This window comes from Tursiops truncatus, chromosome 16 (assembly GCF_011762595.2).
Source record: "Tursiops truncatus isolate mTurTru1 chromosome 16, mTurTru1.mat.Y, whole genome shotgun sequence".
Lineage (NCBI taxonomy): Eukaryota > Metazoa > Chordata > Mammalia > Artiodactyla > Delphinidae > Tursiops > Tursiops truncatus.
In genome coordinates, this window is record NC_047049.1 from 37,797,949 (window position 1) to 37,822,923 (window position 24,975).

Sequence of the window (24,975 nt, forward strand, 5' to 3'; positions counted from 1 at the left end):
GGCGCAGGTTCCCAGAGACGGGGCGGGAAGGGGCTGCCCGACAAGGGCTGCCCCGGGAGTCCCGGCCGAGCCTCGCCCTCCTGCTTCCCTCCTCCTCCTCTTCCTCCTCCCCGCGCCCCAGCCTCGGCGCCGGGGCTGCTCGCCTCCGAGCGTCCCGGGGTTGGAGCGGAGTAGGAAGGCAGGAGACTCGAAGCCTACCGTCTTCTGTTTCTTGACCCCGGACGACATGCTGGCTGGCTGCGGCGGTGCCCTGCGCGCTGGAACTCGGAGCCCAGCTCCTGGGAGCGGAAGCGCTAGGACGCTCGGTGGCGGCGGCAGTGGCTACTGCCGGACTCCCGAGAAGGAGGTATAAAAAGGCTCCACAGACACGTCGCACTTCCCTTGACCAGCCCCCTCCCCCTCCTCCTCCCGCCGTGCTCCTCTCCGCCCCGTCGGCTCCGCCAGCAGCGCCCAACCCAGGGGACCCGGCCGCCTCCTGGGCGGGGTCCCGGGTCCGGCCCCCTACGCCCCGGAGCGGCTCCGCCAGCCCGGGTCGGAGGCAGGACCTTGCAGCCGGGGGCTCGGATGGACACGCCCCGCGTGCAGTCGGAGGTCAAGTTCGCTGTCCGCGTTCCCACTCCTAGTGGCTGGCTGCCTGAGCTTCCCCCACCTCCCACCCCCGCGCCTCTCCAAGGAAGGCTTCCTGCCTCTGGGACCAGCTTGAAACTGCCAGGCTTGTCGGCATGGTCCTTAGTGGGCACCGATGCCCAGCTTGTCTTCATTTGCGGTAATAACAGCCACGGTTGACATTTTTTGGTCCTCTCTCTGCACTCTGCTGACCTTTGCCTTCAGCCTCCTGTGGCCCCTGACCCAGGCATCGAGTCCTACTTTCTCCCATGAAGCAGTTGAGGCTTTCAGACTTTCTCAAGATTATCTTCCAAGTGAGGGGATTCAAACCCAGGCCGTCAGCCTCCACAGTCCAGGCTTTCTACCAGCATCAGCATCGATGATGATGATGATCAAGAAGAAGAAGAAGAAGAAGAAGAAGAAGAAGAAGAAGGGCTTCCCTGGTAGCGCAGTGGTTGAGAGTACGCCTGCCGATGCAGGGGACACGGGTTTGTGCCCCAGTCCGGGAAGATCCCACATGCCGCGGAGCGGCTGGGCCCGTGAGCCGTTGCCCGTGAGCCTGCGCGTCCGGAGCCTGTGCTCCGCAACGGGACAGGCCACAACAGTGAGAGGCCCACTTACCGCAAAAAAAAAAAAAGAAGAAATCAGGAGGGGCAGCGCCTGCCTGCACCTTATGCACCATTCACGGGACTAAGGGGTTTACATGCATTCACTCCTTTGGAGCTCACAATATTTTCCTCCTGTTACAGATGGGCCAGCTGAGGCACTGCTCCGACTCATAAAGTTGAGTAGGCAAGGCCAGCCCGGGAAAATGGTCAGTAGTAGCCCAGCCACTTGTTTCAGTCCATCCCCCAAAGCATTCCTATAGTACTTCCGTGTGTTCAGCAACCAGGATGGGCCCTGAGGCAAAAAAGTAAGAGGAGGCCCAAGTTGACAAGGCTTATGGACTACACCTTAGGGCTCCAAGGTTTTGTCAGAGGGCAACTCTTTTAACTCAAATGTCTGGGACAAGCAAAAGTAAGGAAGGAGAAGCTATGGTTAGTGACAGCACCTTGAGGGCAGTCACAAGGCCTCACACTCCTCTGTACCTTAATTCCTTGCACAATGTGACAAACAGATAAATAGGATAGTACAAAAGAACCATGAAGATGCCCAAGGGCCACACTGCCCATTCCAACTTTGGTCTTCCTTCTGTGAAAAGGCTGAAGTGATAGCCTAAGGAAGTGAGGATTGGAACTTTTCTTTCATATCTAATTGTATTTCTGGAAGACTGTCAGCTTTCCAGACAGACACTAAAGATCTGAATATCCGTTCATTGATTGCCTTTCTCCATGGGAAGTTGGGAAAAAAATAAATAAATCAGGAAAAGGCAGCCTACATGTTTGTCCAGTCTTGAAATATCAGTATATTTATTTTCTTACTCATTTGAAGTAAGCTGCCACCACTCCCTTCAGATATGAGCAGCTAGAGGGCAAATGCTGGGTTTGAGTTTCTGTTCTGCACACAAACTAGCATGTTTTGAATTTTGGGGGTTTAAACAGTAACATCCCATTCTAATTTTATTGGAAAAATCCACTTGTATCAGTTCCAGCCATATTTTGAACCCTGCCAGATTCTGCCCTAAGAGAAAAGGTAAATTAAGTGTTGATAGAGAAATAGCAATTTGCATGATTGTTTTTTTTTCATATTGCTTCTTTAAAAGCTGAAACAGAAGGATGTTAAGGGCAAATCCATAAGCGCAACTTCCTGGAAAAGAAATATATGACTGTTTAGACCTGGGGGAGGTTTTGCGATCGTTTGTCCAGTTTCCCTCTCCCTGTATTTCACAGATGGGCAATGCAAAACTGGTGCTGAGAGAGGAGAGGTAATCTGACCCTCCTCACTAGTTAGGGGCAGTGCTGAGACTCAAACCCAGGTCAGTCAGCTCCCCAGATGCAGTGAATCACTCAGCCTCTAGTTCAACTACTTCAAAACCCCCATGATAATTGCAAACTGGACTGTTTATCTTGTTTTAGATTTAATTAATTCTCAAACAGAGTACTTTGGAACAGATATTCTTTCATTACTTTCAAAGACGTGTGAAATAGGAGGCCTCAGCTCCCTTGGACTCAAACCGCGATGTTTAAGATCCCTTAACTTCACAGATCATCAGTTTAGTTGTAATTCAGCATGGCAACTCACTGAAAAGTAAAATAATCTTTCTTTTTTATTTTCCCAGGGTCTTTCTTTTAAAGGTGACGTTTGGAATTCTTTTTCCTCTCACTACCCTCTTACTCCTAGGAGAGGACATTCCTTCTGAAAAGATATGAGCAACTAGCAGCTTAATTTTTGTTTTTTGTCTTTTGGTTTTTTTTCCCGGTACGCGGGCCTCTCACTGTTGTGGCCTCTCCCGTTGCGGAGCACATGCTCCGGACGCGCAGGCTTAGCGGCCATGGCTCAAGGGCCCAGCCGCTCCACGGCATGTGGGATCTTCCTGGACCAGGGCACGAATCTGTGTCCCCTGCATTGGCAGGTGGACTCTCAACTACTGTGCCACCAGGGAAGCCCAGCAGCTTAATTTTTGAAGTCTATGAATCTAGAACATCAGAACTGGGAGGAGACTCATTTAGGGGAAGGAAGGAAGGGTTGAGATCTGTTCAGTCATCTGGACACACTCTCCATAACTTTCTCAGTAGTGTTTCCTCTGAGACTCCACTGTAAGACACTGTGGCCTGCACTGTACCAATTTACAATCCTTGATACTACTCGCAACATTTGCATGAGGATTTCAAAATTTTCTTCCTGTTTTTCTTTTGTTTTCTTCCTTCCAGGAATTGGTTCAGCTATAATAACTAACTTAATAAGGTGGTGATTACTACTTGGTCCTTTCATTGTTTAGAAAAAATGGAGTCAGCTTCCCCAAATAAACAGGGAAACACATATACAAAGAATGATGGTGTTGATGAGATGTTTATGCCACAGGTTCCCCAATACACTTTAGGGAGGCTTATCACATTTTAGGGGATCTAGTTTGGAGGCATCTTCCCTGGATTGGCCGTTCCAAAGGAATGCAGTTGCATTGCCCCCTAGTGGCTGTAATTCATAAAAGGGACCTAATTGTTGAAACCCCGTGTACAGAAACAAGTGTAGCATTTCCTTGGGTCAAGAAGTCCTTAGAGAAAGTCCTCTAGGATTCAAATATTCTTCCCATTCTCAGACACAGGTACTACCAAGACAAGCAAGACATGGTCCCTGCCTTCAAGAAACAATCTAGTGAAGGAGACAGTCTCTTCCTCCCAACCCCACCCCAGTACATTACAATATATTACTAGGACAGGTAAAAATGATACATGCATACCTTAGATATTTTATTTTGACTTAAACACATGCACTTCATTAATCTTTGATGTAGGGCTAAAGGCTTCTCTTGTGGTATGGGTACACTGGTGGGAGTTCCAAAAACCACTTTCATAGGCAACTTCAACAATTTCCAGTTTGATGTTTTATAGAGTTAAAAATTAAGGGTCTTTCCAAAGCATCCATCTATTCTCATGGAAAACACAACTCTTTTTTCCCACTCATATGCTATTCACTTAAGTCACATCTAACTAAATTACTTAGTTACACTAATAGGTACAAGTGGCTTATATAAATAGGTTTGGAAATAAACACAATGGATCTCAGTAAGCATCCAGCGTAGGGAGTGGAGGTGCTAAAGTGTGTGGGCATTCCAGTGTGTCCTACTGTCAAAGAACACTGAGTGTGCTGTGGGCATCAGTCATTATCTTTTCCAGAAGAAATGGAGAGAGTGGATTAAACTGGCCAGTCAGTTAAAAGGAAGGATTTTGTGGGAGCACAGAGTTCAACTTTGAAAGGAGGGAGAGTGGAGAGAGATGTCAGGTTTTTTCTTGGGGAATATTATACATAAACTAAGACTTGAAAGAAGGGTAGGGTTCTGCCAGCCTTTCCCTCCACAGAGTGAGGGTATGTGTAAATTCAAAAATGTAAAGGCAGAGAGCCGCATGAAATAACACGGTATGTTCAGAAAATTATAAGTATCTGTATTGCTGAGTCTAGGAGATACAACGGAAGAGTGGGGGAAGGCTGAAGGCTGTAATAGAGGACGTGCCATGTACAATCAGGCAGCGACGTGATTTTGCATGTTCTCTTTATGCTCATCGGGGTGCATTAGCCATGTGGCTGGCCTTGTATTTACTCATTAGTCATAGAGACATTTGCTGTGTCCAAAGATGAGAAGTCACCGTCCTGAGGTGAAGGAGATGGATACGTACACAAACAATTCCAAGGAATGTGATTAAGTGCCAGAATAAAGGGATATTCGAAGTTATAGGGAAAGCGTGCACGCGTGATGACTACGAAGAGATTCCAATGGGTGGTGATAATTTAACCTGCGTTTCAAGGATAAAAGAAAGCTAGATAGGAGAGTGATCTGTGACCCTACTGATGGTCCAGGCTGCCTGGACTGATGTTTCCAGCTGCATGAAGCATTCATTTCCTACCCCGGTATACCCTGTGCCTCCTTCAAGTGCCTCAGCCTGTCACTGAAGACCCAGGTAGAGCAGAGACAAGGGCCGCCCACAGAACTTAGGCAACCAGAGGAAAGGCCTACACTTCCTGGCAGGAGTAACGCTCCTCTGCCATTTCTCGGGTGGAATCCAGTACATAGTTTTTTGTCTACTCTTTGTATTAGTTTAAAAAGAAGTACATTTATAAGTATGTGCACACATTTTGCAAAATAGAAACATTTAGGGTATTTAGGAAAATTCACTCCAAAATTCAACAAACCTCAGTGGAAACAAGTTGCATTTGTTTAATGGCAGGCAAATCAATTACTTGAGTCTATTAATTGGCTGCATTTTCAGTCTTCAACAGGTTCTTTTTAAAGATGTTTAGCAAGGTGGAAGATAACTTGATCTATGTCACTTAGAGCCTTTAAATTATTAGAAAAATATCCAACTAAACTTAAATTATTTAACTATTAACTATTGAATTAACAAATTATTTAACTTAAATTTAAATTATTAGAAAAATCCAACTAAACTTAGTAGATTTTAAGACAGTAGTTTTAAGGAAGGAAGAAGAGAAGGAATAAAGGAAAGAGAGAAGGAAAAACAAAGAAGAAAGAGGGCTTCCCTGGTGGCGCAGTGGTTGAGAGTCCGCCTGCCGAGGCAGGGGACGTGGGTTCGTGCCCTGGTCTGGGAAGATCCCACATGCCGCGGAGCGGCTGGGCCCGTGAGCCATGGCCGCTGAGCCTGCGCGTCCGGAGCCTGTGCTCCGCAACGGGAGAGGCCACAACAGTGAGAGGCCCGCATACCAGGGAAAAAAAAAAACAAAAAACTAAAAATACAACTGTAATCATAGGGGTAATCTTAGGCTCCTAAAGATAAATGGGGCAACAGTCCCATTATAATAAAATCATAAATATTGGCCCAAATTATTAATATGCACTGCTGAAACAAACTTAGGCTTGAACCTTGAAATCCCCCTATTCTTAAAACACTGTCTTTTCTTCATTAAATCCAGCCCCCACACACACTTGTTTTTCTTTTCTTCACTTTTAGTTTAGAAAGAAAATTCTGCTCTGAACAGGGGGAAGTTCTGTTGAAGCCCCAAGGGCTCTCAAACTTCACTGTATATTATAACCATCTGAGGACACCACACACCTGACTCATTAAATCAAAATCTGGGGGTGGGTCCCAGGCATCAGAAGTTTTCAAAGTTTGACTTTAAGAGAGTCATTTGTTCTCAAAACTGAGGCTGCATCAAGATTCCTTGTGTGAAATTGCAGACTGCTCCCCCTCCCCCATGCCCAGAGTTTCTCACCCTGGCGGTGTAGCGTGGATTGCATTTCCAACCAATTTCCAGGTGATGCTGTTGCTGCTGATCCAGGGACCACGTTCTGAGATCATTGCCTTAAATATAGGTCTTCCAACTCCCCCGTATGTTTTCATTTTTTTATAGGAAATTTTGAAAGTAAGTAGAAAGAGAAGAAAAGGGTGTGTTGGGGAGATAACCTTGGATAATATTCTTAAAAACCATCCCACTACAGTGAATAAAATGTCTTACAGGATTAACAAAGAAGGAAATAGACTTTACCAGGAACTCTCAACTCTGACTAATCATTAAAATCCCATTGGAAGCTTTAAAAAAAAAAAAAAATTCAGGTTCCTGGATTTCCCTCTCTCCCTCTCAATCTACAGATCTCTGGGATGGGGCCCGCTCTGAATATGTTAAACCCTGGGGGTGATTCCACTTTGCAGCCAGGTAGGGAACCACTAATCTAGCCCACCAGTGCACAAAATTTACATTTATAAAATCACACATTCCTGAATCCCATCCTGGGAATTCTTCCATAAGATCGCTTAGTTCTAATTCTGGTTGAGGGGTTTTAATTAGGCCTCAGTGCTTTTCTCCCAGATGCTTTGTTTATTCAGAGCTCTTTCTCTTTCTTAAGGGCTTTAGGCTTTAAAACCGGGGGAAAACCCCAGTTATATTTTCTACTTTCCATCCTGAGCCCAGAATGGTCTTGCGCGAATGGTAGAGAACCAGGACAGGGGAATATTAGGTATAAAAATCAGTTAATATTTTGAAAATATTGTCCCACTATATCATTTTTTCTAACATTACTTATTGAAAAATCTATCCTTTCTTCTACTGGTGTGTGGTGCTTCCTCCGTGATGCAAAATGTTAGCTGGCAGGGGTGTCCCCTTGCAATTGTTGAGTAATAAATCCTTATGATTCTCCACCAGGGAGCCACTATGAGAAGCAGATCAGTTATACATTATAACTTGGAACTTTTTTGGTCATTTGTTCTTCCAGACTAATTACTAAATTATTTTATTAAGCCTCCCTGCCCTGCTCCCTAAAACTGTATAGGGCTTCTATTGAATTGTTAATAAATAAATTATGCATTAATTTGGGAAGAATTGATACAACGATCAAGTTTCTTCTCTAGCACATGGTATCTCGTCTATTTAGGCTTCTTGAATCTCACACATGCAGTAAAGTAATTCCTATGGAATTATAAAGGAAATTTCCCACCCTACCCCCTTCTATAATTCTTGTTTGGGAGGAATGGTATGGATTATTACACTTGGTTACTTTTTAAAATTTAGTTATTTACTTAAAGTAAGAAAACAACATTCCTTTTTTCCCCTTACAAACATAATTCAGACCACACTTTGGGAACAAGGGACTTAAAGAATGAAATCAGAGCCCGGTTGAGGGATCCTTCTGGGGGAGTCAGGGGAGGGGGAAGTTGCTTCCAAGCAAGGTCAAGCCTGGACAGGGCTCTTACTTGCAAATGGTCTTCCACCAGCTCTCTGAGCTGTGATACAAGGGTGGGTCAGCTCCATTAAAGAGATGTGTACAGGGCGCACCAAGAGAATCCTAGGCTGAAGTCAGACCTAGGCTGAGGGAAGAGGGGACTGGGAGTGGCTGCTAATGGGCATGGGGTTTCTTTGCAGGGCGTGAAAATGTCCTAAAATTAGAAATTGGTGATGGTAGCACAACTCTGTGGTGATTGTACTAATAACATTGAATTGTATAACACATTTGATGGTATGTAAATTATATCTCAACAAAACTGTTATTTTTAAAAAAGGTATATCACCATACACTTACCATGTGACCCAGCAATCCCATTCCTAAGGTTTCACACAGAAGAAATGAAAATTTATGTTCACACCAAAACTTGTACATGAATGTTTATAGCAGCCTTATTCATAATCACCCCAAACTGGGAACCATCTAGCTACCTTTCAAATGGTGAATGAATAAATTGGTGAATGGATGTACTACCTTTTAGTGGCACATCCATATGATGGGATAGTACTCAGCAATGAAAAGGAAGAAACTACTGATTCATAAAACAACATACCACAGGAGGATCTCAAAAATATTTTGCTAACTGAAAAAAGCCAGACCCCCCCAAATATTTCATGATTCTGCTTAAATGACATTTTGGAAAAGGCAAAACTCCAGGGATTAAAAAACAGATCAGTGGTTGCCAGGGGTTGAGGTTGGGAGAAGAGTTTGATTTCTAACGGGCAGTACGGGTGGGTTTAGGGGGCAATGGAACTGTCCTAATAGTTCTGTCCCATGACTGTGGAGGCAGACACCTGACTGGGTATTTGTCAAACCTATAGAACTGTATACTGCAAAGAGTAAATTTTACTGAATGTGAACTAAAAACAAACAAACAGACCAACAAAAAAACTATGTGGGGGAAATCCAAAATAAAATACAAATGGTAAAATATGAACATAAATGTGTTATAAATGAATAACATGACCACACTGAAGACAGTGGCAAAGAACTAACCTATGTTACCTTAGAAAAGAGCATTTTGACTGCCCACTGTAAAGCTAAAGACAAAAAGAACTGTATGCAAACACCGTTCTCTAGTTCGTAAATTTGTTTCTCACAGGGATATGGGTTAGCAATTCTGAGACTATTTTATATGTGTATTAAGTTTGAACAAATAGGTAAATATATTATGGGTAATAAGAGCCAGCTTTCTCACTGTTAGTGAAAAAAATTACAAATGAGGAGCCGGGAAAGCTAGGATGAACCTGCTAGGGCTGGGTGGAATCAGAGATATTAGCATGAACTCACAGGCTTTTAATATATATACAGATAGGTAGATATAGAAATATAGATATGTGTATATAAATGTGTTAGTATACATGCTTATATTTCCTAGCTCTGTCCAGTGAGAGGGTCTAAAAGCAATGGCATTACGGTAGCAATGAGTACACCTAGTGCCCAGATCTTGATTTCTAAATAATCATTCTCCAATAAAAGGAACCAGGCCTCCTTGGAGAAGTGGTTGAATCCAGAGCTGAGGCAGAAAGTATACAAAATGAGGCTGGAGCATCTTGTGGTGCCAGAAAGTAAGGAAGTGCTAAAAGAAGAACAGAAAGAAGGAAAGAAAGGAAGGAGGGAAGGAAGCGAGGAAGGGAGGGGGGAAAGAAGGAAGGAAGGAAGGAGGGAGAAAGAAAGAAAGAGAGAGAGGGAGAGAGGGAGGAAGGGAAGGAAAGAGACAGAAAGAAAAGGGCATGTTAAAAAGACATGGGAGGGCTTCCCTGGTGGCGCAGTGGTTGAGAGTCCGCCTGCCGATGCAGGGGACAAGGGTTCGTGCCCCGGTCCGGGAAGATCCCACATGCCGCGGAGCGGCTTGGCCTGTGCGCCATGGCCGCTGAACCTGAGCGTCCGGAGCCTGTGCTCCGCAATGGGAGAGGCCACAACAGTGAGAGGCCCACGTATTGAAAAAAAAAAAAAAAAAAAAAAAGACATGGGAAAGCAATTATACCCCAATAAAGATGTTTAAAAAAAAAAAAAAAAGACATGGAAACCACTTGATAGAACTCCTAATGGACAATGCTGGAACAATTTGAGCCACAAAATCTATGATAGTGTTAGATTATAACTCATAGGAAAAAATAAATATCTAAGAGCCCATGCTAACATAAATAAATTATTGGATAAGTAAATGGGGGAGAAGAGGCAAACCTTTCTTTCAGAGAGATTCCAAATAATAAATGTATAAAGAATGAAGGAAACAGTAAATCACCATTGGAACATCACAATAATAATTGTTGCAGACAAATCTCCCAAAGAATGCTTAAATTAGTGTTTGGAAATTCAAGGGGAAAATAAGATATTTGTATAGTCTCAGAGTTTACATCCCAAAATACTTATTAATTAAAAGAGGGAAAAATTAGTAATTTTACAGTGGACAAATCCAGTAGACACCACTTTAACCATATGATCTAAGTTATCTTAACAAGCAATAAAACATCAACATCGTGTACCTCCTCATCTGATGCAGTGAAAAGGGCATACTGCTTCTGTGGTATTCTTGCTAAAAATCCATAATCTCAGTCTAATGAGGAAACATCAGACAAACACAATTGAGACCATTCTACAAAATAACTGATCAGTACTCTTCTAAAGGGTCAAGGTCATGAATGACAAGGACAAATTGAGGAACCATCACAGATTGAAGGAGACTAAGGAGATGTGTTGGACAGACTTCAAGGTGGCCCCATAGTTTTCCCTCTGGTATTTATGCCTTCGTGTAATCCCCTCCCCTTGAGTGTGGGCAGGACCTGTGACTTATTTCTAACCAGTGGAATGTGGTAAAAGTGATGGGAGGTATGTGATTCTGGCTACGTCCCTGTGATTATATACAAATGCAGCCTCTGTCTTGCAATGGAGTCTCTCTCTATTTTTCTCACTTTGAAGAAGCCAGCTGCCATGAATCCCACAACCACAAGAAAATGAATTCTGCTAACAACTTGAGGGAGTTGAGAAGAGGATTCTTTCCCAGTTGAACCTCCAGATAAAAACCCAGGCCTTAACGATACCTTAATTGCAGCCTTGTGAGACTCTAAGCAGAGACCCAGCTAAGCCATGACTCCTATAAGCAGCCTGTGAGGTAATAAATATGTGTTAAGTTACTAAATTTGTGGTAATTTGTTACACAGCATAGGACACCTATACAGGAGCTATGACCAGTGAATGATATGTGGGATCCTCAATTGGATCCTGAAACACCAAAAGGACATTTGTCAAAAAACTAATGAAATCCTAATAAAGTCAATAGTTTTTGTACCAGTGTTAATTTCTTTTTTTCTTTTCTGTCTTTTCTTTTCTTTTCTTTTGTGTGTGTGGCTTAAACAACAGAAATGTATTTTCTCACAGTTCTGGAAGCTGGAAAGGGCAAGATCAAGGTCCAGTTGGGTGCAATTTCTGGTGAGGGCTCTCTTCTTGGCTTCATACCGTGTCCTCACAGGGCTTTTCTTTGGGATGTGTGTGTGTGTGTGTGTGTGTGTGTGTGTGTGTGTGTGTAGAGAGAGAGAGCTCTCTGGTCTCTTTCTGGTCTCTCTCTCTGGTCTCTCTGGTCTCTTCTGGTCTCTCTCTCTCTTTTTATTTAGATATAACCAATGTTAATTTCTTAGTTCTGATAATTGTATTATGGTTATATAAGATAGTAACATTACAGGAAGCTGGGTGAGGAATACATGGGAACTCTCTGCACTAATTTTTACAATCTTTCTGTAAGTTTAAATTTATTTCAAAATTTAAAAATTAATAAAAGTGTATCAAATTTACAAGCTTTAGCACAGCAAAGGAAAGCATAAACAAAATGAAAAGACAATCTACAGAATGGGAGAAAATATTTGCAAATGATGCGACCAACAAGGGCTTAATTTCTAACATATACAAACAGCTCATATAGCTCAACAACAAAAGAACAAACAACCCTATCCAAAAATGGGCAGAAGATCTAAATAGACATTTTGCCAAAGATATACAGATGGTCAACAGGCACATGAAGAAATGCTCAACTTCACTAATTATTAGAGAAATGCAAATCAAAACTACAGTGAGGTATCACCTCACACCAGTCAGAATGGCCATCACTAAAAAGTCCACAGGACTTCCCCAGTGGAGCAGTGTTAAAGAACCCACCTGCCAATGCAGGGGACATGGTTTCGATCCCTGGTCAGGGAAGATCCCACATGCCGCGGAGCAACTAAGCCGGTGCACCACAACCACTGAGCCTGCACTCTAGAGCCCATGAGCCATAACTACCGAGCCTGCGTGCCACAACTACTGAAGCCTGCATGCCTAGAGCCCATGCTGTGCAACAAGAGAAGGCACTGCAATGAGAAGCCCGCTCAGTGTGATGAAGAGAAGCCCCCACTACTCTTGCAACTAGAGAAAGCCCGCGTGCAGCAATGAAGACCCGACGCAGCCATAAATAAATAAATAAATTTATATTTTTTAAAATGTCCACAAATAACAAATGCTGGAGAAGTTGTGAAGAAAAGGAAACCCTCCTACACTGTTGGTGGGAATGTAAGTTGGTACAGCCACTGTGGAAAACAGTATGAAGGTTCCTCAGAAAACTAAAAATAGAGCTACCATATGACCCAGCAATCCCACTCCTGGGCATATATCCGGACAAAACTATAATTCAAAAAGATACATGCACCCCTATGTTCATAGCAGCACTATTCACAATAGCCAAGATATGGAAACAACCTAAATGTCCATCGACAGATGAATGGATAAAGAAGATGTGGTACATATGTACAATGGAATACTACTCCGCCATAAAGAAGAACAAAATAATGCCATTTGCAGCAACACGGCTGCAACTAGAGACGATCATACTAAGTGAAGTAAGTCAGAAAAATAAAGACAAATACCATATGATATCACTTATATGTGGAATCTAAAATATGACTCAAATGAACCTATGAAACAGAATCATAGACATAGAGAACAGACTGATGGTTGCCAAGGGGGAGGGCGTTGGAGGAGGGATGGAGTGGGAGGTTGGTGTTAGCAGATATAAGCTTTTATCTATGGAATGGATAAACAACAAGGTCCTACTGTATAGCACAGAGAACTATATTCAATATCCTATGATAAACCATAATGAAAAATATACAAAAAAGAATGTATATATATGTATAACTAAATGACTTTGCTGTACAGCAGTAATTAACACAACATTGTAAATCAACTATACTTCAGTAAAAAAAAATAATAATAATAAAAAGTGTATCACTAGCAGTATTCCTTGCTATCACTCTCTTGGTTAACAGTCATATTTTATTTTGTTATTTGGAGTCTAAAATGAAAAGAAGAGGTAGAAAGAGACAAAAAAGAAAGGGGCATGATTAAAAAGCATGTGAGCATGTGACCATTTTTTAATGAGAAAGAGATATTATAATTGGAATTAATAGTGAAGGAGCATAAGGATGGCCCTGAGCTCTGCCCATGCTCAGAAAAAAGGACCATGTGGAAACTTTAGGTACAACGTGCCTGCACACCCAGAACTGTGCAGCCCGGGACAGGGCCAGGCAACTGCTCCTAATTTGGAGAAGGCAAAAATTTAAATGTGAGACAGAGAGGAATTCAGTATTGGCAGCAGAAGTGGAAAGAAAAACCAAGAAAAGCCATTAAGCAGTTGCCATTAAGCAATGGAATTCACGAGGAAGTAGAGGTTTGAGGTAAAGAAGCACAGACACTGTAGAAGCACAGACCCAGAAAAACTGTCACAAGAATATCAGATTCTCTGGAGCAGGGAACAAAGGACCTCTGATGCCAGGCTGCTGGAGCTGCAGTGTGCGTCTCAAAGAAATTACAGGAGACTTTTCCATCACGCAGCAGACTCAGATCAGAAGCTCTGAATGTCAGCAAAGTGTCCTTTCACCTCAGCCCCACAAGACACCAATCAACTCCTACAAACATGACTAATTTTTAAGTTTAATATTCATTATTAAAATTTTCACCATTATTATCTTAAATCTAGACTGGAAATCAGCAAAATATGGCCTACATATTTTTGTATGGCCCAAACTAGGAATGGTTTTTATAATTTAAAATAGTTGAAAATAATCAAAAGAATAATAACATTTTGCAATGTAAAAAATTATATGCGACTCAAATTTTGGTATATGTAAGTCAAGTTTTATTGAAACCCACCCACAGTCATTCACTTATATATTTTCTAGGTCTGCTTTTGACTATAATGGCAGAATGGAGTGGTTGCAACAGAGATTGTATGGCCTGTAAACCTAAAATATTTATTCTCTGATACTTTACCGAAAAAGGTTCCTGACCTCTGCTCTGGACAAACAAAGCAAGCCTTGATTATAGCATTTGCCCATTTCTATAGTCAAACAGACCCACCATCCTCAGCTGGGATTCCAGCCCAGACCTGTGCTCCCTCTTCACTCCATTGCCACGGCCTCAGTGGCTTGAAACAATAACATACTTCAGTTCTAACGGTTAGCAATGCATCAGATCACTATCTCAGATCCATGAAATTTCAAAGCAACTTACCCCTCTTTGCCTCTTGGGTAAATTGTTAACTCAGTTATAACTATACCTGCATTCCTTGTAATTTTATTTGCATGGTCCTTTCAGAAAAACAACAAGTTTTTTCAAATGTGGGGATTAGAACATTGAATTTTTTTTCTTTCTGGATGAAATATATCACTCTCACGTATTCTGAGTTCTGAACAAAAGATATTTCCATATTTTTAAGTAGTTGAAAAGAATGGTATTATTTCAGACTTGCAGCATAAATACTGTATCACTTCATATTCAGAGTAAGCTTATAGAAAAAACAGATGAGTGAAAGCACCCAAAGGAGTTGTGATATCAACAATATTCATTCCATCCCAAAATGTTACTGCATCATGAAGTGCAAAGAGGGCTTTAACAAAATGAGAATCTTGTCCTCCTATCTCAGTCAATTATTAAATGCTTTCCACCCATACTCACTACTCACTTCTCTGTTCACACTGGTATGTGAAATTTTTGTCTCCATTAAAATGAGCCAGCCATCTTGGGAATGTTTTTTGAATAGAACCAAAAATAAAATGCTAATAAGCTGAACATGTATGTACTTGCAACATAAAAAGCACCTATGTCTAATAAGAGTTCGAAATTATTATATCTAAAATCTTTAAACACTATTCTAATAGGAAGCAATTATTTTACCTCATTTGTCACACGACAAGCTCAGCGATGTTGACTTAGGTAGCAGATTCACACCAGATACAAACATTTCCCAAAATGGTGGAGTTATGAAGGTCTCAAACTAATTCATAGGACATTTTCCAAGTAAGTATGGAAAAAAATCATCTGTGGGATTCTGTAAACTTCCCTGCCTAAAAAAAACATTCTCAAGCTTAGTCCTACTTATCCATTCTATTCCTTAATCCGTTTGGCCATAGACACCTTTTTTCATAGTAGAATTCTGATGAGAAAGCATTAGCTAAACACATTGATGGTCTAATTATTGGGTTTTTTTACAAATACAAATTCCCAAGGTGGTGCAAAAAAAGTGAGGTTGAGTTGTTAAGATTAATTTGTTGTTTTAGGCCCAACGCCCAGTTGGCTAAGTCATGACAATGAAGCTAATGCACATAGCACTTGACACTATCCTAAGTGCTGTACGTATATATTAACTTACTTAACCTTCAGGACAACCAATAAAGCAGGTAATATTGCTATGTTCTTTGTTTTAGAAGAGGAAATGAGGCACAAAGAAGTTAAGTACCTACGTAAATGGCAGAGTCAGGATTCAAATCCAGAGAATCAGGCTATGCATGCAACCCCTCCCATGCCTGTGCATGAAATACTCTTTTTTTAAAAATTCTTTTCATTTATTTTATTTATTATTTTTTGGCCATACCTCACGGCAAGTGGGATCTTAGTTCCCCGACCAGGGATAGAACCCCCGCCCCCTGCGTTGGAAGAGTGGAGTCTTAACCACTGGACCACAAGGGAAGTCCATGAAATACCCTTTTAATAAGAAGTATTAAACAACAATGTTCACTACCTTGGAGTTGTTAGTAGAAAAGTCATTCTGCATAAGTGAAAAGAGGAACCTGAGTGGCTTTAGAGACTATCAATAATTTTTTATCTTAAAGCTTTAAAAGGTATTCTTTTAAAATGTTTTCAAGCGCCTCCAACAACAAGAACTAAGTCCCAGCTCCTGCGCTATGTGTCCAGATAGACACCGGCTAGGAAAGGGGCATTTTTATTTACTAGCTTTCTTCGCATATGTTCATCTGGAGAACTTTTAAGACAACTTGTTTTCTTAAGTCGGTTTATGAGTCCTTGAAAATGTGTTCATAATGTCAGTTTGCTTAGCAAACCGTTTATTGGAGATGGTGTTTTTGCACTTATATCTTGAGCCCTGCCCAGGTTGAATAATCAGAAATCTCATATCAGTTGAGTCCAAAGGAAGAAGCTTGACTTCTATAGAAAAGCAGGCCTCAGAGCCTTTTATTGACCAAACTTCTTTCCTTGCTAGCTTCCGGGGTACAGAGAATAAATTAAGCATTATTTTAAAATCATAAATAAACTCTCCTTCCTGGGAGAGTTCTTTAAAGATATTCCTATAGATTCAACCAAAGCGCTGGAAAATGATAAAAACTCAGCAAACAAGAGTTCTTTTCAGGCTTGCCATTGCCTGTGGTAGGAGGGTAGGTGATTCATCACTTACTTTTACTCCACAGTGAAAGGAACTTAAAATCCTTGGAGCTTCCCCAGCCGACATGGAGGGAGGGGCCGATGAAGTGGCAACTTGTTGCACTTGAGTTTGATGTAACCTAGTTGAGTCAGGAGGTTTGCAATGTGGTCTTGGCTGTGCCGTGAGACAGAAGCAAGGCTTAGAGCAATCTCTTCTTTCTTTTTTTTTTTTAACAACTTTTTGAAATATAATTCACATAGCATAAAATTCATCCATTCAAAGTGTACAATTCCATGGACTTTAGTATATTTACAGAGTAGTGCTGTACATTCATCACCAAAATCAAATTTAGAATATTTTCATTATCCCCCAAAGAAACCCTGCACTCGTTGGCCATCACCCCATAATTGCCCCATCCTCCGGTGGGCAACCACTAATCAACTTTTTATCTCTACAGATTTGCTTATTCTGGATATTTCATACAAATGGAGTCATAAAATATGTGGCCTTCTGAGTCTGGTTTCTTTCACTTAGCGTAATATTTCAAGGTTCATCCATGTTGCTGCATGCATCAGTATTTCATTCCTTTTCATGGCTCCACTGTATGAAAATACCACTTTTTCTTTATCCATTATTGATGGACATTTGGGTAGTTTCCACCTTTTAGCCACTGTGAATGGTGCTGCTATGAACATTTATGTGTGAGTTTTTGTGTAGACATATGTTTCCATTTCTCTTGGGTACATACCTAGGAGTGGAATTGCTAGGTCATATGCTAACTGTATGTTTAATGATTTGAGGAACTGCCAGACTGTTTTCTTAAGTGGCTGCATTGTTTTACATTCCCACCAACAAGGTATGAGTGTTCCAATTTCTCCATTTCTTGGCTAACACTTGTTACTGTCCATCTTTTTTATTAGAGCCATGCCGGTGGGTGTGAAGGAGTACCTCGTTGTGGTTTTGCTTTGCATTTCCCTGATGGCTAATGTGTTGAACATCTTTTCATGTGCTTATTGGCCATTTGTATAACTTCTTTGGAGAACTTCCCATCCATCACATAGTTTTTATCTGCTTTGGTTTCCCCTCTCACAGGAACGGTTTTGCAATACAACACCTGTCACTGGCTTTGTTTACCTTGTTACAAAACACAACCTCTAGCAAATCATGGGAACAGATTTATAAAGCATATGAATCAGTCAGTGATTACATGCATTATCAAAGTATTGATTTTAACAGAGTTCAAGACTTCAATAAAAACTTGAAGAGAGCTGAAAATCCATTGCAAATGGCTTGTCTTAGGTCTCATAGACTCTAAAGGGCCCATTTTAAACTTCAAGGCATTATTCTTGAGCCTATCACTCAGAACAAGGTCCAGTCACAGAATATCAGAGGAAGCGTTCTAAATAGATCAATGAAATGGGATGGTCACATCATGTGACTCAGAGCCTTTCAAAACCCAAATTGGGTAACTGGCCATCACAATTTGCCTGGGAATGTCCTAATTTTAAGTCCTGGGAAGCCCTTTAGTCCTGGGTAAACCCAGTTGGTTAGTCACCCCAGAGCCACCCTCATACTCCCAGTTATGTAGGTAATAGAATTATAAATGAGTAAAGAGCAGAGGCTACGTCTTTAGGCCTTGCTGGCAGCACCAGTTTGAATTCTGGACACGTATTGGCTTGTGAATTTTGGCATGCTACTTTATCTCTGTGAGCCTCAGGGAAGTTCCAATGAGATATGGTGGGGTCAGACCTAACGTGCTTTAAGTTCAACCACATTAAGGGTACGTTTCATATCCAGTCAATGGTAACTTTGAAAATCCTTCAAAGCAAAACCAAGTACAATTCCATAAAAATACATGGTTTGGTGCGGTCAATGTTGAAGATAATTTTAACAGATTCTCTAACTCTTCATTGATTACTCTCAATTAATTCCTCCCTCTTTCTTCTATCGCCACTCTTATACCAACACCAGGAACAATAGTTTGACTTTTTGGCTCAAACCCTTGCACTCACTCCCACAGTCTTCCTGAAGTTTTCAGATGACAAACATTGTTGTTTTCAGGCATAGCTGTATCTACTTCTGGGTGGATACTCATCAGGTTGACTAGCAGGGCCGTTTCATGCATTATTTGAATTCTCTTTCTCTTTTTGCTAAGGACACACGAGACACGCGATAGAATTCTTGCAAGGTAAATGTGTGTATGTTACGACTCCATTGTGAAGTATCTAAACCACTTCCAGAGGGCTGAGTAAGTTTCAGTAGAAAGACCCTCAGACAGGTCCAATAAGAGGGGTAAGACAGGATAAAGACACAGACCTACTAGAGAATGGACTGGAGGATATGGGGAGGGGGCAGGGTGAGCTGTGACAAAGCGAGAGAGAGGCATGGACATATATACACTACCAAACGTAAGGTAGATAGCTAGTGGGAAGCAGCCGTATAGCACAGGGAGATCATCTCGGTGCTTTGTGACCACCTAGAGGGGTGGGATAGGCAGGGTGGGAGGGAGGGAGACGCAAGAGGGAAGAGATATGGGAACATATGTATATGTATAACTGATTCACTTTGTTATAAAGCAGAAACCAACACACCATTGTAAAGCAATTATACTCCAATAAAGATGTAAAAAAAAAAAAAAAAAAAGAGGTCAAAGCCCCCTGAATCTTTTTGTGATTGAGGCGGCAGCTCATAAGTTCCCCTCCCAAGGGAAAAGTAGTGTTCGAGAGTGCAGAGCCCAGTTCACAACTCTAGAATTGGTCCCACTTTGATGGCTCTCCCACGACCACTGTTCTGGAAGTCTGCCCAGGTCGGCCCAACCTGGCCTATCATTTCATACACAGATCAATGATTGGCATGTGTTAATGTGCCGGTCTCAGGCTATCAATAACCAATGTTGTGGCTGGACCAGCCCTTCTGGTTCTTATTATGATTGCAAGATGTCCTTCAGCAATGACCACCAGGAAACGCTTAAAAAATAAAGGTTTATTATTTACAGGACCTGGAAATTACACAGCACACCTAGGGCCACACAGCAAGGTCACAGGTAGAGAAAGTGAGAGAGAGTGTGAGGGCCTGGGATTCTGCTTTTACTGTGGTCAAGGCCTAGGGTTTTGTGGTCTGATTCCTTATTGGTGAATTTAAAACATAAGAGCGGAATTTGAAGCACAGAAAGAGAAAAACAAATGGTGTAAATAGTTATCAAAATCAACCAAGATCTCTAAAACAAAGGAGCCTCAACAGGGGGAGGTGGCCTGGCTCTTTATCTAACTGTGGCTGGCAATGTGTTTATTACAGATAGCCATCTTTGAAGTGGATGCCTCTCTGTGGCAATCAAAGCTTAAGGTCAGGTACTTGCATTACAAAAGACAAAAAGACACAACCAACTGTCAACATTTACACTCCAGCATGCCATGGTCAGCTGGGTGCCTAGAAGAGCAGTTCAGTTCAATCAGTTGGATCTAGAGTGTCAGGGTCTGCTCTGGGGAGTAGCAGCGCTCCAGAACTTGAGGTTGGAAATGACCTCAGGAAGAATATAATACCCCTCCCCTTAACATCTAACAGGAATAGGTAGAAATAGAGTGGGAGGACAGAGGTACCATCTGCCAGGAAAACTAGAGCATTTAGAACTTTACCTGGAACTACAAAGTGGTACTTTGCCAATGCCATGGCTTTAGATTCTTTGTTACTGTTATTTTTATTTAGTCTTTGGGATGTTCCCCAGTGATGCCTTTTAATAAAAGGCAAACACTTTGTGTCAGCTGAAGCAGAAAGCCCTCACTGGCGAGGTAGCAAAAGACTGCAACAACTTAGATGCCCATCAGTAGAGGAATGGCTAAGAGGATTACAGTATAGTCTTCTATTAAAATACTAGGCAGTCATTAAAAAGAACAAGGTGGAGCCATCTTCTAATATGGAACTCTCTGTGAGACATATGCAGTGAACAAAACCAAGAACATGACAAGTACATTGATACTACCATTTATGTAAAAAGGGAAAGGGGCGCTATGGAGATAAGTACATACAGATATGCTTATACATATTTGCATTGAATATCTCTGGAAAGGTGCATAAAAAACTATTAGGAGTGGTTGCCTCTTTGAAGAGGAATCAGGGATAGAAGACTTGCTTTCATTGCATGCTCTTTTGTACTGTTAGATTTTTTTTTTTACATGTGCTTGTATTAAACTTAAAAAAATAATAATATGGGGACTTCTCTGGTTGTCTAGCAGTTAAGACTCCCTTAACCACAGGTTCGATCCCTGGTCAGGGAACTAAGATCCCACATGCTGCGTGGTGAGGCCAAAAGTTAAAAAAAAAAAAAAAAAAGGAAGTCCAATTACAAGAGAAAAAAACTCCTGCATCTCACCTGTATTAAAGCTGTATTAAAGCAGAGTGGTGAGCAATAGAATTCCTATTATTCTTTGGGTTTTTTTGTTTTGTTTTGTTTTTTCTTTTCTGGCAAGAAAGTTTTGCAATCTTTAAGTAAAGTCCATATTTGAGTTAGACTGTTGCCCACATACTATTGAAAAAAATTTTCCAACAGTCTTTCAAAGACAAAGTATGAATCAGTTAATAATAGTGCCTGGATTGGAACTTAGAGTTACAATGGTCATGCTCATTTTACATTGATCCAACAGAAACTCTCACTTGATTCTTAGAAAATGAATATGTAATAAAGGCTGAAGAGGCAAATGATTTCATAAAAACAACTTCAAATTTGTATTAGTAGCGAAGGCTAAAAACTATTTGAAAAACTGTCCAAGCCAGAATTTACAATCAGAGAAAACATGAGTACACCCAGCTGATCAGAATTGGGTGAGATTTAAGTTTCTCTGAGGGGGGAAAAAATGACAATTTACATTGATCCTTCATTCATTCTACAAGGTTTTTACTGAGTCCTCACCCAGTTGATGCCAGGCACAGTGCAAGGTGCTAGAGATGCAAATGGAAGGAGATATAGCTGTCATTTTTACTCACCCAGAATCCATTTCTCCCTTTCCTGGTGACAGCATCTTGATTTTCCTTTGGGAAAACACTCATTCCGTATTCTTGGTTCATGTGGTTCCTTCAAGAGAGACTAGCCTTGCACCCTGCCTCCCATGACTACCACCAACCACAGGTACAGGGGGAGTAACTGGAAATTTTAAGCCCCTGGCCACAGTGCTGTGTATGGAACTCAAGAAAAGTAATCTGGGACTTCTGTGGAACTATCAAGGAGATAAAGATCTCCCTTCAAAGGAGACTGAAGCTATGAGAATGTGAGGGGGCCAGTAGCTTGACAAGGAGACCAACAGAAACAAAAGTAGAGCAGAGAGAGACAGAGTCTGGGTACCATCATTTGGATATTAGATCCAGCTACACCCAAACTAGATTGCCCCCTGGACTTTTTAGTGCTAGGAACTAATATTAGTTTTCTTGTTTTTTTTTTTTTGCTTAAATCAGTTTGAGTAATATATTTGTCACTTGAAACCAGAATGCTCCTGGCAAATAGAGGTGATACAAGACTGTTCCTTCCTCTAAGACGCTTGGGTCCTTCTGGAAGAGGCAGACATAAGGTAACTAAATAAGAATTAAGTTACTTTGTGACGGGTGGTGCTATGACAAAGTAGGTACCTGGTGCTGTGGGAACACAGAAAGGCACAGAAAATGTGGTGAGACATCTTAGAGTTGTAAATGGTATTAGAGTTTATGGAACTAATCCTCTCATTCAAATAAAGACTCCGAAGCCCAGACTCATTCAAGAGATGCAAAGGAGCTAAGAATTGTTCTGAACTGTAATCTACCCTCTAGCATGAAAGGAATTTTTAAATAGCATTTTTTCCTAATAACTAAAAATTATACATACTCATTATAGAAAATTTAGAAAATATAAGAAAAGCCAAAGAATAACAGAAAAATCACCCATGTTACTCACTCATCAACCAAGGATATCCACTGTTAAAATTTTGGTCAATACTCTTCCAATCTTTCTCCATAAATTCTTTAAAAATTTTTTTGGCAAAATGGAATCATATTTATTCGTTATCTGTTTCTCAAATTCAATGCTACATTATAACATTTACCTATATTATTAGACATTTTTCAAAAACTATTTAATTGGCTACATAACCAATCTCCTCCTGGATGCTTAGGCTGCTTCCAGCTTATTACTATTATATGCAATACAGAGACGAATGTCCTTAGAGATAAATCTTTGTGGCCATCCTGATTATTTCTTTAGGACAAATTTCCATCCATGGAATTGCTAGATCAAAGAACTCACATATCTTAAAATAAAAGTTCACATTTCAATTTTAAGCCAAATAGGTAAATATTTTACAACGCAAACTTAACTTTTACTAGAAGGGGCACAAAATTCAAGTCAGTTGCACACAGGAAGCTACATGTATTATAATAGTAGGGATTATCATCCTAAGGAGAGGAGGAGGGAATAATTTCACTGAGGCAGAATTCCTGTTCCTCTCTCCAAAGGAGGACATGGATACACAACTTGAACCCGTTAATGTGTAACAAGCTATAAAGTCTAAGCAGTAAGGTATTAAAAAGAAACGTTATAAACATGAAGAGAGCTCTTCAACTTATCCTTCTTTATTTTATTTTATTTTATTTTTTGCCGCACTGTGCGGCTTGTGGGATCTCAGTTCCCTGACCAGGAATTGAATCCAGGCCTCGGCAGTGAAAGCCTGGAATCCTAACTACTAAGCAACCAGGGAACTCCCCACTTATCCTTCTTTAAATCCATCCATTACACTTCCTATCTCCCAGAGTCGCTGACCCCAAGCACCAATCAGATCATGCCATGTCCTTGCCCAAACTTTCTCATGGCTCCCTACTGCCTCCTGACTACAATTCTTTATAGAGGCATTCGGGTCCCTGAAGATGTGATTGCAAAGCCATATTTCGAGCCTTATCTCCCCATAGTAACCTGTCCCAATGCACCTAATGCTGTAGACACGGCCCCCTTACACGGAGGGGTCCCCACATGAGACCCACTCTACACCTTGGCCCACGTTGTTCCCATTCTCTAGAATGACATTCTCCCCTATCTCTGCTTGTTGAAACACTACCATTTTTCGAGGCTCAAATGTCACTCTCTCTGCAAAGCTTTCCAAGCTTATCCCAGCAAATCTCTCCTTCCTCTTGTTTAAGTTATACTTGACTGTGGGGTGCCAGATGTCCCTGTGCCCTGAAACAAACATCTCACTGAGCATTCTCTCATCAACCAGCTCTGTGTCTAGTACATGCACATCACCAATTAAATGACTGTAGAATAACATTTTTCAGGTATTAAACACGTGAAATGGTACAAAATTTACTAATCTAGCAGGACTGTATTTAATTTATTCTCAGTTGTTATGTCGTTATTTTAGCCATTCTGTTCTTAATCCCAGCCTTCCTAAGCAATCAAAAAGAGGCTCATTCTTGGTGGGTGGGGTGCTGTTTGTAATGAACTTCAGCTTGAAATACAGCCTTTCAGCATTTACTGGCAGTGGGAAATTCCACATTATGCTTAGAGAGATTCTGGAAACTGATTTGAAGTTGGACATTATACTTTATTTCAAGGAAACATGAATAAGGCTTGTACTAAAAAAAAATGAACTAAATAAACGTGTTATGTTTTCCCCTCACACTCCCCCAACACACACAGAAATCTGTGTGTCAAGTGCAATCCTTCCCTTAACAGAACCCCATGAAATGAGTCTCTAGTGTCCAACTGACGAAACAGTTTTGAAAAGGGCTTTAGAACAGCTCAACTCGGTGCTGAGACCTCAGGACGAGATGAACCAAGAGAGCCTTGTCCAACTGTTGAATTGCTTTTTATGCACTTCACTCTGCCAGGAGCAGCTGAAGAATGTAGCTCAGTGTGTTTCATTACACACTGTGGGTAGTTGGTATGAGTGAGGTTGACATCAGATACTTGCCAATGAAGAAATCTGCAGTACATTTCCTAGGCTGCCTCAAAATGTAGGATGTACAGAAATGCAGGTACATTCAGAATGGATGGGTTTTAAAAAGCTAGAGTTGTCGTTTGAAACTGTTCCAAAAAGAAGGGCACATCGCATCTCAGTGAGAAGCCCAAGAACCTCTTCACAGGGGGCTCGCGCTCACCACCTCTGTCGTTTGTAGGCTTTGAGCTGGAGGCTGGGACGTGGAGAGGGATCATACCCATTTCTGTCCTCACGGTGCTGCCAGTGCAGGGGAAGGTAGAGCGCTCTATAAATAACTGAATTCTGGGTGATCAGTGAATCCTGTGTATGCCATGGAGGTAACAGAGAGGAAAGCTGCGGGAATTCTGGGACCAAGCAAACAGGACAGACTTCACAGATTTCACAAGGCATGTGACACGTGAGCTGGATTT

The 24,975-nt window shown here is 41.4% G+C and overlaps 2 protein-coding genes across 2 annotated transcripts in view; both read right to left on the minus strand.

Moving 5' to 3' along the window:
* The window catches only part of PAPSS2 (3'-phosphoadenosine 5'-phosphosulfate synthase 2), a 79,680-nt gene extending 79,294 nt beyond the window's left edge, over positions 1-386 (minus strand). The window contains exon 1 of the mRNA XM_019938306.3: positions 199-386. Coding sequence (XP_019793865.1) covers positions 199-228 — 30 coding nt within the window. The 5' untranslated portion in view covers positions 229-386. The remainder of the gene's footprint in view (positions 1-198) is intronic.
* MINPP1 (multiple inositol-polyphosphate phosphatase 1) overlaps positions 1-24,975 on the minus strand; it is a 167,470-nt gene that overhangs the window by 50,500 nt on the left and 91,995 nt on the right. The window lies entirely within an intron of this gene.